The 14722-nt window shown below is 38.1% G+C and overlaps 1 protein-coding gene across 1 annotated transcript in view; it reads left to right on the top strand.

Annotated features, from left to right (window-relative positions):
* Positions 1-14722, top strand: part of LOC122812280 (venom factor-like) — a 2973268-nt gene that overhangs the window by 1910573 nt on the left and 1047973 nt on the right. Inside the window, exon 20 of the mRNA XM_044084681.1 lies at positions 6525-6664. Within this exon, the coding sequence (XP_043940616.1) occupies positions 6525-6664 (140 nt within the window). The remainder of the gene's footprint in view (positions 1-6524; positions 6665-14722) is intronic.

Here is a 14722-nt window from a genome sequence, read left to right as displayed (position 1 = left end):
TTCTTTATGTCTCTAACATGCTCTTGTGTTCTGATTTTAAACATTATTTTGGTTTCTCCTACATAGAAGAAACCACAAGGGCATGAGAGACAATAAACCACTCCCTTAGACACACAGGAGAAAATAGCTCTAGGCTGAAAAAAATGCCATTTGTTTTATCAAAAGTCCTGACCACATGAATGCAGATAGAGCATTTACCACAGGGAAATGTACCAGAATTTTGTAAAGGAATAGTTAACATTTCAGTAGGCATATAGAACAAATTATGAACAACCATGTCTTTTATATTTCTGGCTCTCTTATAAGAGACAATAAAGGAGTCAGGTAAATTCTTAATCCCAGACTTCCCCTTATGTAAAATGGCCAGTAATATCTTAAGATTTTTACCAACTCAACACTATAAATATTATAAGTAGTGACAAAATATACATTTTTATCACTAGTATTCCCTGCATGACTCTTGGCATTTTTTTCAGCCTAGAGATTTTTCTCTTGTGTGTCTAAGGGAGTGGTTTATTGTCTCTCATGCCCTTGTGGTTTCTTCTATATAGGAGAAATCATAAGAATGTTTAAAATCAGAATACAAGAGCATGTTAGAGACATAAAGAATCAACATTTGGATAGCCCTGTGGCATCACATTTTCATGCACTGCACTTGGGGTCTTGTACCAGTTTAAAAGCATGTATTTTGGAACAAGTTCTGATTAAGGATGATGTTGCACTTAAAAATAAACTGTTATATAAAGAATCAATCAGTATTTTAAAGTTTGGCACTTTGGTGCCTCAAGGTTTAAACAAAGAATTGGAGTTGAAGACTTTTCTGCACTAACTGTTAATTATTAGTTTGTGTTTAATTGCTTTAGTTAATTGATTAATGAATTGATATTTGTTATTTTTAAGTGTAGCTTGTGCTACTGTGATGTTAACTCTGTGAAAGGCTTGCTAGCCGAGGTTCTGGAGTATTAAACAATTTTGTATTTTACACTTCTGCGGTTGTTTTTGCTTTCTTTGTGTGTTTTTTTTTATTTCCATGCATCCCCTGCTTAAAGAAAGACCTATATAACCTTAATTAATTTTTTATATGTTTTGACACCTTACTGTTATTATATTTTATAATATATTTTTATAGTATATACGCGTTATTTATAAGATTAATGTGGTAGGCAGTGTGTTTTTGGCTTATACATAATGGTATTAGAAGGGGGTTTATTTGAATTTAATTCAATTTAAATTAATTGTGACAATAAGTTGGCTTTATATAAGGAATGCAGTTTTTGTTTTTGGTTGTTGTGATGACATCTAATGGTTAAGGACAAAAGCTCTTAACATATTATTAAAGCTAGACTTCAGAATTATCCTATATATGGTCAATGATTGGTACTTTTATTATATTCTATGGTGTCCTGCATCCAGTGTCCTTTTTTTGGTTATTAGTCTACTTTTTAATGCTTGCCCATTGTTTTGGTATTTAATTAAAGGTAGCCAGTGCACTTATTCTTAAGGTTAAAAGTTAATGTGTTCTGAAAGCTTACCAGCTGTTTTCACATCTGGGAGGGGGAATAGAATAAGAAAAGTATAGACACCAATCAGTTTAAGCATGATCACAAGCTATAACATGCACTTTAGCATGGGTAACCTTATTTTTAGGTTAGGTTATGTCTGTGGGGCTGCAGTTGTTGATCTGGGACAAAATGATCCTATCTGGAGGGTTGAACATCTTTTGATGAAAATGTACATCAGTTTGTGTGTTTGTTCTGAGTTAAGAGGCGATGGGGGTATTCTGAAAATATATCTAGGTTTTTTTTTTTTTTTTTTTTTTTTTTTGAGGGTTTTCATTATAGGAAAATATCTCCAAAAATTAATGGCGATGAGAAGAAATTAATAAAAGATCAGTCTGCCAAATATTAGTGTGTGCTTGTAAGACAAAAGTTGGAAATACACATTCAAAACACTATCGAGTATAATAGGTGGAAACAATATAGTTTTTATCATAATGGCTACTCTATCCATATTGTCATGGAATGTAAATGGCCTTACTGGTACAGACGAAATTAAAGGAGTTTTGAATTATATTAATAAATGCAGACTATAAATAGAAATGTTGCAAGAAGCACATTTAGTAAGACATTAGCATGTGAATTTGACAAAGAAAGAATTGAAGGGTCGATAATGAGCAGAATGTCAGGGACAAATGAAAAGGGGAGTAATAATACTGATAACAAGAGGGGCTCCAGTTGTGATAGAATAGGGAAAAAAGACAATAAAGGTATTTGTGGTAGTAAGGAGCTATTGGTAAGGGAGGAGGATTATGCTGGCTTGTATTTATATTCTACCAAAAAACTGCTGTTATGGAACTTAAGAAAATTTTTGGAGAAATACTCAGCTTTCAGCAGGGAATATTGTATATAGTTGGAAACTGGAACTTTATTTTCAATAGTGGAACCTAGAAGGGAAAATATAATAAAAGAGGGTAGATTTCTAAAGAAATTTATGAAAATATTTGGTATGTAAGACATGCATTCAGTAATAGGAACTCATACAGAATTTGCATATTATTCAGGGTGGGAGACTGGTATAATAGTTAAGGTGCTTGCTTTACAGACACAGGGTGCAGGGTTTGATTCTTACATGGGGTACCTGGCTAGGCTTAAAATGGCCTAAAGGGACAGTTAGCCTAGTATGAACCTTTTCCTCAAGGTACAATAGCTAGATTAGAATTAATAGAAATTATTTTTCAGAGGAACATATGCATTGCATTCAAAGCTTCGACGCACATCCAATAACTATTTCTAATCATGCACTGATAAAAACTAAAATAAAAATGCAGGGTAATGAAGTAAAAATGAGACACTGGCACTTTCCCACTTACCTGCTAAAAGGCCAGGAATTTAAGGAATGGGTAATTGCAATTATTAGATCGTTATTAGGGAAGATAAAAATTTCTCCAAAAGGGTTAGCTAGTGAGTTGGATAAAATGAAATTGAGTTTAAAAATAGGGTAGAAATAAAGAAAGAGGTATGGTTAAGAAGTAATAGAAATTAGTTACGGGTTGACTGAATAGATAGAAAGGATGATAGGAATGCTCTTGCCAAGCATGTATTAAAAGAAGGGAGTGACCATACGTTTACATTTTTGGTTCTGGAACTTGGCAAAATGTCAGGTAGAGGTGGTGATGTTAAAACCTATATTGAATAGAAATAACATGTATATATAATCTAGCTGCTAACAGAGGGAAGGGTTTGAACTGCAGTGTTTCCTTAAAGCCTGCTTTGAGATCTAGGACTTTAAGATAATTGGATCTTGTTAATAGCGTAAATGCTCCTCTATAAAATGGTTGCGAATTATGTACCCAGTAGATCTGAAGAAGCAACATTTGTTACAAAAGTGCTAATCCTACTAGTTTTTATTAGACTTTACTGTGTTTTGTTGTTTTATTAAAGTGTCTTTCTGCTATATCCAAAGTTTACCTTAAGCCAAGCTACCCATTGCCCCTGTTTTCTCTTTAGAAGCTAAAAAATCAGGGAGAAAGGATACTCCATACCCTGGATGTCCACAGACAACTCAGGTACTATCTTGGTAGAATAAAATCTTTCAGAACTTCTGATCAGTTTTTCATTTCTTCTAAAGTTAAAAAAAGACCAACCTGTGTCAAAATAGACTATTTCAAAATGGTTTTCTCATGCTATTACTTTTTTTGTGCCTACCACAACAAAACAATTCCATTCGTGGTCAAGGCTCACTCTACCAGAGCTATGGCTTCATATGTGGCTTTTTTGGAAGGGGTTGGATTCTAGAAGTATTTTAGAATTAGCAACTTGGTCCTCTGTGCATAGTTTTGTAAAATATTCTAAATTAGATTCCTTTAAATGGTCTAGGCTGGGCTTTCCTAGGACCATTCTCTAGGGGCTCTTGGACCCTCATCCTTTCTCTTCCCAGTCATGTTAAGCTATGGTGATCTACCCAATTATCATGGATTACTGTAGCAGTGATCCTTATAAAAACTATAATACAGTTGTGTAAATTAACTTTCCGTAACAGTAGATGTTCATATGATCACTGCTGTAGTAGCCACTCCTTTCCTCCTCCTTACTTTTATATGTTTTTTATACCAGGTTGTTGAGTTTTATTGCTATATTCCTAATGCTGTCCTTTCAGGGCTTTAGACTCCCTCTCTCTGTTCTCTCTCTTTGCAGGATATAACCCATATAGCTTAGGCTACTACAGCAGCAGCAGTGATCCTTGTGAAAAATATAGTACAATCATGCAATTTAACTTAACATAACAGAAGAAGTTCGAATGATCACTGTTGTAATAAACACTCCCTTCTTCCCTGCATCCACCTTACCTTTTTATGTTTTTTATGCCAGGGTTTGACTTTTATTGTTATATTCCTACCATTGTCCTTTCAGGGCATTAACCTCCCTCTCCCTGTTCTCATAAAAGTTTTGAAGGGCTTGGTTCTCAAGCCTGACTTTTAGTCACCTTAGCTCGAGCTGACTGCTGGTTTGTGCTCATACATGTTCAGGATTTCTTTTCAGTAGGTTTAGTAGCTTGAATTATAAGATGTTTAATGGATATAAGCTGATAAGATTGAAACAGGCTGTTGTCAATTACTCTTTCATATCATTATGGTAAGTGTTATGGTACTTTTTGATAACGTGAGATTGTGGTGTGTGTGTGTGTGTGTGTGTGTGTGTGTGTGTGTGTGTGTGTGTGTGTGTGTGTGTGTGTGTGTGTGTGTGTGTGTGTGTGTGCATTTGGCTGTGCCATGGCTGATTTTTGTATTTGCTGTGCTGTTGCTTTTCCTTGTGCATTTGTTTTTAAATATTTGTCAGTTGTTTTTACTAGCAAACGCTGACAAATTAGATGTCAGCACTGCAGTGCTGCTGGACTGGTTGTCATAGAATCATGTTTTGAATAGTCACATATTTAGAGAAATGACCCTCTTATTAGATTATCACTCCTCAACACATTTTTCATGTGTTCATATTATCCAGTTTTGACTTGTGAACATATATAATATGTCCATATTATCGAGTTTTGACTTGTGAAAGTTCTGTCAGATGAGCTGTAAAAGGAGAACTAAAGAGAAACAAGATAACACAATGAACAGACGGTAACAAAATAGGTATGAGTGAGTAACTGGTAGCAGCAAGAAAATGAGAGAAGAGAAGGGGACATAGAGATGCCAGAATGCTGCAGAGGATAATAGAGAGAGGAGAAAGACCACTGGAAAGAAGTATTAATATTAAGAAGACTGATGTTCAGTAATTTCTGTACTCCTGAGCTGATGTAAGATTTAATATATAGCTTTTTTTCTTAGACAAAACATGCAGCAATCTGAAAGAAAGCAAACAAATAATAACAAGCAATAACAGAAAATAAAACAAATGAGCAACCAGAATTGAAACAAAGATTATGCAAAGGACTACAATGCTCAGAAGCTCAAAAATATATTTTTCTGTAGTACTCACTAATGTATCACATTAAGTGTTTAAGAGTCATTTTATAACTTGTTCTTCCTCATAGTGGCATGCTGCTGGCTGCCATGCTGATAGGATTTGTTAAACTAAAGAATATTTCTTGTGCAACAGACACTGTACCATCTATAACATGATGTTTTGTTGCCTCTCCCTTTTCTGCAAATTGCTCACATTATTTCTCATAGAAAGAACTATTTTAAATTATTTCTTCATTAAAATCCCTGGAGAGAGTGTCAACACTCCAGTAAATGTCTTTGCCAAGTCATTATTCTCACTTTCTTAATCTTACATGATGACTGCACCTGTTGCACTTTTAAAATACATAAGAATTTCTCAGCTGTAGAAACTCTTTTCTCATGTCAGCTAGAGGTATCAGGTTTTCCTCCCTTTCATGCCTGTGCTGCTCACTTTGCAATGACTGAGAGCTCTTACTAACAGAGCTGATTCACTAGGTTATATGCAGTTTAATTTAATAAAAAAATGTTATTTAAAAGCTGTAGTGGGAGGAGGGGAGAAATGCATGGCTAGAAAGAGCCAAAAGTCTAAACAAATGGAAAGTAAAAGGTAAGCACCACTGAGCCAGATTCCTGAAGAAAATAATGTGAGATATTATGTAAACATAAGGTATGCATTGAATAAGTTGAATAGGAAAGACATGTTCTGTTAAAGAGTAAAGCATATGTCATGTTTTATTTGTAGGTATCAACAGGAATAATTTTGTGAGGAGGAAAGAACATTCTGAAATGAGGAATAGATATACTAAATATGTAGTTTCCTTAAAGAAAAAAATAGATTTTTAGTGAATCTGTTTTTCTGTCCTGATTTTTGTACCTCTGCACATTGTATAATTTTGCTACTATTTATGCACATTGCTGTTTGTAATTTTCCTCGGCATGAGACTGAAGTTGGTCAGAACTGATCAGAATAGCACTCTGGTAAATAAATTGAAATAAATAAACAAACACATAAATAAATAATGATTGCATAGTCTTTATAGTTGTTAGCTGTCACATGATGTCATGTTATGTGTTCTATTTCCAGGCATCTGCGTCTCTGAACCCTATGAAGTAACAGTTAGGAAGACATTCTTCATCGACCTTCAGCTGCCCTATTCTGCTCAGAGAAATGAACAAGTAGAGATAAGGGTCATTCTGTACAACTATGCATTATTCTCTATAAGAGTAAGTGCCATATAGTCTCCTGTAAGTAAGCTTTGAATCACCTGCAAAAAAAGGCTGAACTGAAATGTTAAGTGGTCATGCAGCGTGAGTATGAGGGAAAGAACTGCACAATATATTTCACAGATTCCAACATTTTAAAACAGAAAAAAACTGACCTGGGCTAATTTAAATATAACTTTTTGGTTCTTAGTATGACACATAGCAGTTTAAAGCTGCAGTAACAGGCATTAACCATGAAAAGAGATTCATAATTTTGCCATCTATAATTTTTGTCAGCTGCAGTTTCTTCTGCAGAAATACAAGTGTGCAAAGGTCTTTTCCTGAATTTGCCAGAGAAAGTAGAAAAGTAAATACCTAATTTGCTGTTCAGAAAATATTTCCCTTTTCTCTGAGTGGTGATGAGCTCAGATGTGATTATATTAGGTATCAGAGGCAATGTCACAAAGTACTGATTTCAGACAAATGTAAATTCAAGATTGTTTTATCATAGGTCTGTGGATATGTGGCAGAATGTTTGATATTTCATGGAAATTTACTCTTGCTTTATAGTCAGGGATTCAAGTATTATCACCTTTTAAGTTGAAATGTTAAAGTCCTAAACTCATGTAAGATAATTAGTAACTGGATGTAAAAATATTACATCCCTTTCTTGCATGAGAATGGTGTGTGCGTGTGTGAGTGTGTGTGTTCATGCCTGTGTGTGTGCATGTGTGTGTGTATGTGAAACAGTTGCACATTTCAAAGCTCTGCTTTATGTTTTAATGAAATAAACTATAAGTGTTATACTTGTTCAAGTTTCACATATTTAGTGTCTTTACTGATGCAGTGGTTAGCGTTGCTGCCTCACAGCAAGAGGTTCTCCAGTTCGATTCTCGGCTGGGGTGCCTTCTGTGCGGAGTCTGCATGTCCTCCCTGTGGTCACGTGGGTTTCTTCCAGGTACTCCGGTTTCCTCCCACATTCCAAAGACATGCAGTAGGTGGATTGGACACTCTAAACTGGCCCTAGGTGTGAGTGTGTGCATGTGTGCCTAGTGTGGAAGGTTGGGTGCCGGGCTGGCAACTCGACACCGTAAAACTCCACTGCCAGTCATGAACAGACAGGTGATCTGCTGTGGCGACCCCTAACCGGGAAAAGCTGAAAGAAGAAGAAGAAGTGTCTTTACTGAAAAAAAAACACAATTATCTTTGCTGCATCATCACAGAAAAGGTGACGTGCAGCTGTTTTACAGCTTTTCACCATACTTACAAACCTCCAATAATAACTTGTGGTCACTTTCTTGAGATGCTACTGCACATATAATTGCTCATGAACATTTACCGAGATGGTAGTTGTTTGTGCTGTGTAGCTCAATTCACAGGGAAATGATAAATTAATGCTCAGACTGAGAATAAAAACTCATGGAGAATGACATTCATCCTGGCAGAATCTCCCCATTTAGTTCATTCCTATTAAACTGCATACAAGAAATGGTGTCACCACATTCTTACATTATTTCAGTAGCCTGTTACATATATCACTATGATGACAACTTGACTTCCTAATCTTTATTTTTTAATACCAGTGTGAGCTGTATCATAAAGTAAAAAAAAAAAAAAAAAAGTAGACAACATTCCTTTTTCTTGAACAGCCTAACAGCCTTACAGATAGATGCCTTAAGCTGGTCCTATGAACAAAGAAAATATATAAGGTCTGGAGGATGTTTTTCATACTGATCACTGCTGCAGTAGCTTAAGCTGTACGAGTTGTATTCGCCATAGGAAATATTTTAAATGTTAAAACTTAGTTTCCTCTTCAGGAAAGTATGTTTTATGCTAAGAATATGTGTTTTTATTGATTGTTAAGTGACCTTACTGTACTTTTAAATGGGAGTGCATTTTTGTTACTGACAGTTTGTTTGTTTGTGTCTTTTGGCTTTTTCCTGGTTAGGGGTCGCCACAGCGGATCTCCGGTCCGCTAATGACTGGTAGTGGATTTTTACATACCGGGTTACCAGCCCTGATGCACAACCTTCAACGAAGGCACATTTTTGTTACTGACAGTGTAAAAGTTAATTTAAACATTCCAGATCAGTTTTTCTGTGGAAAAATTGTGTTTAAATACATTTTGAGTCTGGTAAAGTTTATTAGATTGCTTTTACTGTATTTTTATTGGTAATAGTTACTTTTACTAGCTAGTTCTGCCTAGTTTCCCCTGGAATGAATCACCATTTTAACTTCTCCATGGAACTACCAATCCCACATTTGGTCTTTGTTCTGACCCAAAAAGAAAAAGTTAGAACAGCCTTTGCCACCACAGCAAGCTAACAATTTGCCTCAGTCACAGGTAGATGACTCTACTGTGGCCAAAACTGGTTCTTTAGACCACTCATCTTTTTCCCTGGATCCCTCTGGTGTTGCCCATACAGCCACTATGGACTGGGGGTTAGCTGCTGTTGGGGTTCCCTTAGTGGACAAGGGAATGTCACTTTTGATGGTGTTAAGAGAAGGGGCTGGGAAGGGGCCCTGATTAACCACAATGTTGTATCCATCCAACCCTGTGGAAGCTGTTGCTGCCATTAATAATCCTGTTTGCCCAAACTTTTCTGTCAAAAAGAAGCAGGAAACTTAAGCATACTTCTCCTATTCCACTGAGCAGAAATAGTTTATTAAGAATGTCTCAGGTTCTTAAACAGGATATTGTCCCTAATTATCAGGTGATTTCTGGTACGAGAATCAGGGGATTCCTCTTTTCCTGAAGAGATTCAAGAAATTGAACTTGGAGAGGAATGGGATGGTCCAGAGACAAGTTTTTCTCCTCAGATTTCTGTTTCAGACAGTAGCATGTTATCTGAATCTCCCTGTCAAGGATTTTTTATGACTGAGACTGTTTCAAAATGATCCAGTGTTTTCAGCGGGAGCACACTGAAGTGCCCCAGTCCCTCAGAAAATAGTATGAAATATTACAAATGGAATTCCCAGAACCTCCTGCCATCCCCTCATCATCCAGCATTGTAGGATTTGTTTGTCACCACCTGTGGTTTACCTGACAGTCAGCCTGCTGCACCTAAGAAAGAAGGTAGAATATACAGAGTTCCTCAGTCTTTCAAGTTTCTATACACACAATTCCTAGACCTGACCCAGCAGCTATAGTTTTAGTCAGTTTAGCTGCTGCCAATCATTTTAATTTTTCCCTTCCCTTCTAACAAGGATGGTAAAACAATTGATATGTTTGGAAAAAAGTGTATGCTTCTTCAACTTTAATTTTTAGAATTTTGAATTGCCAGGCTCATATGTTAAAGTTTAATCTAATTGTGAAAGTATGAAGAATGTTTCATCTGCAGTTACTTGCTGTGAGAAGAATTCTGCTTAGTGTGGTTTAGTTTTTTTCTATTTCTTAGGTCACTTCACATTGTTTAAGATGTGTTTATGACTGTTGATACTACATCCAGAGCTGTTTCTACTGGCACTGTGTTAAGGAGGTTTGCCTGGCAGCATTCTCAGAACATCCCAGAGGATGAAAACATGAGATGTTAAATTCACTTTTGGATATAGATTTAGTTTTCTGGACCTTTTGCTGCAGAGTTTACCTAAAAATGTGATGAGAGGGGTAAGCTGAAACAGAGAATCTCACAGATTTTCAGCTCTCTTCTAAATTTTCCAAGGGTTTTTCTATGCCCTTATCCAGTTTTGGCAAGAAACAAAACAAACAATCTGAGCAAAATGCAAGCAAGCAAACATTTAAATACAATAACAGGGAGGTTCCAGAAAGAAGGCAGGAATCCCCCAGTACAAAGAACAGTCAAATAAGTCAGAATGACTATGTAAGGGACCTTGCCCCCCCCCCACTCCGGTAGTCTGAATCTCCATTTCTCTCTTTGGCAACAAGTTTTTTCAGACAAATGGGTTCTGAGACTAATATAGCAAGGTTACAGATGACTGTGTGAAGAAAGCCCTCCTTTCCAATGAATTATTCCACATCCATGTTTTCTTAGGGGATAATAGAAACAGTTCCTCCTTCCCAGTTGGAAATTTTTTTTTTATTAAAGAATATTTCCGATGCCAAAGAAACAAAATGCCTGGAGACCAGTTTGGAGCCTTTCTTTCTTAAACCAGTTTGTGACAGTGCCCATATTCAAAATGGTTTCACTTCACAATCTCTTACCCTTTCTTCTTTGAGTTTTTTGGTACCTTAAATTTAAAAGATGCTTATTATCACATTCTTATCCTTCCACACTTCAGGTGTTTCTTAAGATTGTATGTGTCTGGATCACATTATCAGTTCTCTGCCTTACACTTTGAGCTATCCACTGCTCCAAAAGTGTTCACAAAATGTCCAGACCCAGTTATAGCATGTTGCAGGCTACAGGGTATTCACATCTTTCCATATTTAGATAACTTGCTTATCTTTGCAGAGTCTTTTACATAGTGTCAGAAATCTCTGACATGGATGAGAGATCTCCTATGCTGGCTGGGATTACAAGAGAACATTCAAAAGTCTTTTTTGATTCCATCATACAGGATTGTGTTCATGATCTTAGGTTGCCTGATAGACATCATGGGGCAAAGATCTTGTCTTCCACAGAAAAAAAATAGATTTATATTTAGATCTATTCCAGGGGGGTTTCCACTCAGAATACAGTTAGTGTGAGGGAGGACCTCAGGTTGCTGGGTCTCATGACAGCTATCATTCTCATGGTACCTCTAGCAAGACTCCACATGAGAAAGATACAGTGGTATCTGAAGTCTGTTTGGTCCCAGCATCAACACACGTTACCTTTTCAGACTGCAATTCAGGGATTTGTGAGAAGAGAGATCACCTGGTGGGGACATCAAATATCCCTGAATCCATCTCTCCCCTTCTCTCCACCACACATGCCAAAGATTTTGCTTGGGGAGCAGTGTCAAGGGAGATAAAAGTGCAAAGTTTCTTTGACAGCAAAGACAGGCACAAGCACATACAGATGCTTGCCGTTATCCAGGCACTCAATTATCTTAATCACTGTTGGTCCCCATGACCACTTCAATTTGCTATGGACAATACCACAGCGATGTGGTAGGTACCTATACAAGCCATGTGGAACCAGATATTATCCCCTAAGCAGAGTAGCCATGTTAGCATCGACTATAGCATTATAGCAAACTCTCACTCTGTAGACTTCCTGCATTCAATCAGAATAAAATTGTCTGGTAAGCAAAATGAGCAAGACAAGAGCAGATCTTCATGAGTGGAAGACAGATGGCAAATGTCTGCTCCAGGACTCCATGCAAGAAGGCCTGGAAGACAAATACATTTTCTTTTCCTTGGACAGGAGTGTTCCTGTATGATTTTCCACCCTTTCCACTGACATTCAGTGTACTTCTGAAGGTTCAGAAGGCATCCACTAAGATCACTGTGGTGATCCCCTTTTGGCCAGACAACAGTGTGTCTGGTAGTGTCTTTTTCATCTGATTCAACAGTTGATTCATGAAATATGACTGGATATGACCTTTGCACATTTTCAGAAGCTAGGAGCCAGGTCTCTGACTCCTCCCCCTACCCACTATTTCCTCCATTTCCCAGATTACTTTAGATCTCATTTGCCTTTTGATCCTTCAGGACAAGTGATTCTAGGGCTCTGAATTTTACAGTGATGATAAGTGCTATTTATAGCTTTAGATCTCAATGTTTAGTCTATCTCCATTGTTATTTTCAGAGGTTGCCTTATATTTTGGTCATTCACCTCCTTTTCCCTTGCAAAAAAAAAAAAAGAACTTCTGTAACTTCTGGTACCATTCATAGACTTGTCTCCCTGTAATTTTTTTAAGCTGGTTTGCAGAATTATATTGATACTGATGGTTGCACTGTAATGGTGAGTTGTCTGTTGTCGCTGTTGTTGATTTTTCTTCCAGTATGTCAGACAAAGCCACTCTGTTTAAAGAAATACTCGGGCTATGGCCATAAGAGTCCACCATAGAATCTGTATTAATTTTGCATCTACTGCCTGGGAATTTCACACTTAGACTTGGCCTGTGAGAAATGTCTTCCTCGTGGCTAGTGCAATACAAGGATACTGAAATAAGCTCATGCTGAAGATACTTCTTCCTTCTCAAGTTGGGAGTTCGGCCACTCACACCCCAGAGGTGTCATCTCTTTTAGTTAAAGAGATGGAGAAAACTAAAGTTCAGAAGGAGAAAGAGAAGAGACCGAAAAGCACAAGGAAACAGGAAAAAAACAAGAAAAGACTAGTAAGAGATCACCGGAGCCTTTGGAGCTTTCTGGCCTTGCTCCAAAGACAGAGACGGGTTTGGCTCAGGAGTCTCATCTGATCCATTTAACATCTACCTGTCTACATTTTAGACTGGAACTGATAAGTCTGAAGCTTCATTCCCCATTTCTGCATTTGAAGTGCTCTTCTTAGCCACCAGTGGTGGCTTCATCCTTCAGGTCCTTCTGTTTGTCAAGGAGTCTTTTGGAAGCCAATGTTGTTGGAATGATGCAGGCATTCCCTTGGACTTAGATTCATTTGGAGGTCCCAGCGCCAACCACTTTAATGGCTCCAGGTATAACCCATACCACCCCTCTACTGATTTCTACAGTTTTGGTCTGAGTGTCTGATCCAAAGCCCACAGACCCATGTCTGCCCTGTAGTGCACCCCTGTTGAAGCCGATAGACCTTTTAACTTCAGTGCCAGCAATTTTCTTAACTCTCTCAACTCCAGCCTTGTTAGATCTAGACAAATTCCAGAGTTGAAGCATCAGAGCCAAGGCTTGGGAGTTGGGGTCAACTCCAAAATTCTGGAAACCATTACTTTCCCTTGGTGCTTCATAGCTCTGTACCATTGTTGACCTCAAAGATGGGTCATGTTGGAGTTGAGGGCACCCCACCCCTTCCCTCTGTGGCTCTGGTGGGCATGTCCTCATCATTGATTTTGGCTTTTTCTTTGGCCTTTGATGCATTCAAGAGGGTTATGTCCATGTTCAGAGAAGAAGTGATTCTGCCACACTTAGTTCCATCCTGACCTCCTGTGGATCCTGTTTCTGTAACCATTTATCCTGTTTGACAGGTGCAGTTGTCCAATCTCTGCCTTGGGGGGTTATCACCAGATGAAATCCCTGTCTGATTCCAAATCTTCCCTGGAAGCCCACATAGAGGAGATTCTTAGGAAATGGACTTTGTAAGAGGAGACATTTGGACTCCTCACTGGAGTCATTCACCAAAGACGCAGCTTTTGATGAGGGAGTGGGTTCTCCACAATCCCCTCTAGATGACATTTCATTTGGAGACATTCTGGAGTTAATGAAGCAAATAGGAGGTTGACCCTCCAAAGGCCACTGTCCTGAGGAGTCAGTGCTCCTTGGATCATTCAGGGCTGACAGACCTATTTTCTCAGCTGGAGTGGAAGGATCTTGATGTGGTGGAGCCAATTCCAAGCAAACCAGATAAAATTTTAGGGGTCCCAGGACTAGGAGCAAGGGTCCCCCAGCAGATGCAGTGGTTGTTGCTGCAGCCACAAGGAAGGAGCTGTCAGAAGAGAACACTTCTGTTCATCCCCTAACATAGAATCTAGGGCATTAGACAGATTTGGGAAATGGACATATGCTTCAGTGACTCTTACACTCAGAGTGATGAACTACATAGCTATACCCATTTTCAGAGGGACTTGACAAAGAAGTTGTCAAAATCCCTCTTGGGTAACCTACCTGCAGACATCTAAAAGTTAGTGGAGTCACAGCTGCCTGCCCTCCAGTCAATGACTAATGTATCAATGCATCTGGTTTCTAATGCAGCTGATGGTACAGCCAGGGTGGCAGGTATCATTGTTTCTGTCCATCGGCATGCCTTAATGTGCCTGTGTAACTTCATGGAAGGTTTGAAAATGTCCTTCATCAATGCTCATTTTGATATTTTTTGGACCTAAAGTGAAAGAGATCCTCAGCCAAGAAGGTAAGATCTTGACTGTAGTTGGCATATACTTTTCCACCCCACAAAGAACCTTCTCTCAAAACCAGGAAGGAAGGAAAAAGATATGGTTCCAAAAGTCCCAGTGTTGTGGTCAGGATGCTCCTGGGGACATACCCTCTCCAAGGCAGAGAGGGAA

The sequence above is a fragment of the Protopterus annectens genome, chromosome 9.part0 (genome assembly GCF_019279795.1).
Source record: "Protopterus annectens isolate FY-2018-M chromosome 9.part0, PAN1.0, whole genome shotgun sequence".
NCBI lineage: Eukaryota > Metazoa > Chordata > Ceratodontiformes > Protopteridae > Protopterus > Protopterus annectens.
This window is presented reverse-complemented; position numbering and strand designations above follow the sequence as displayed.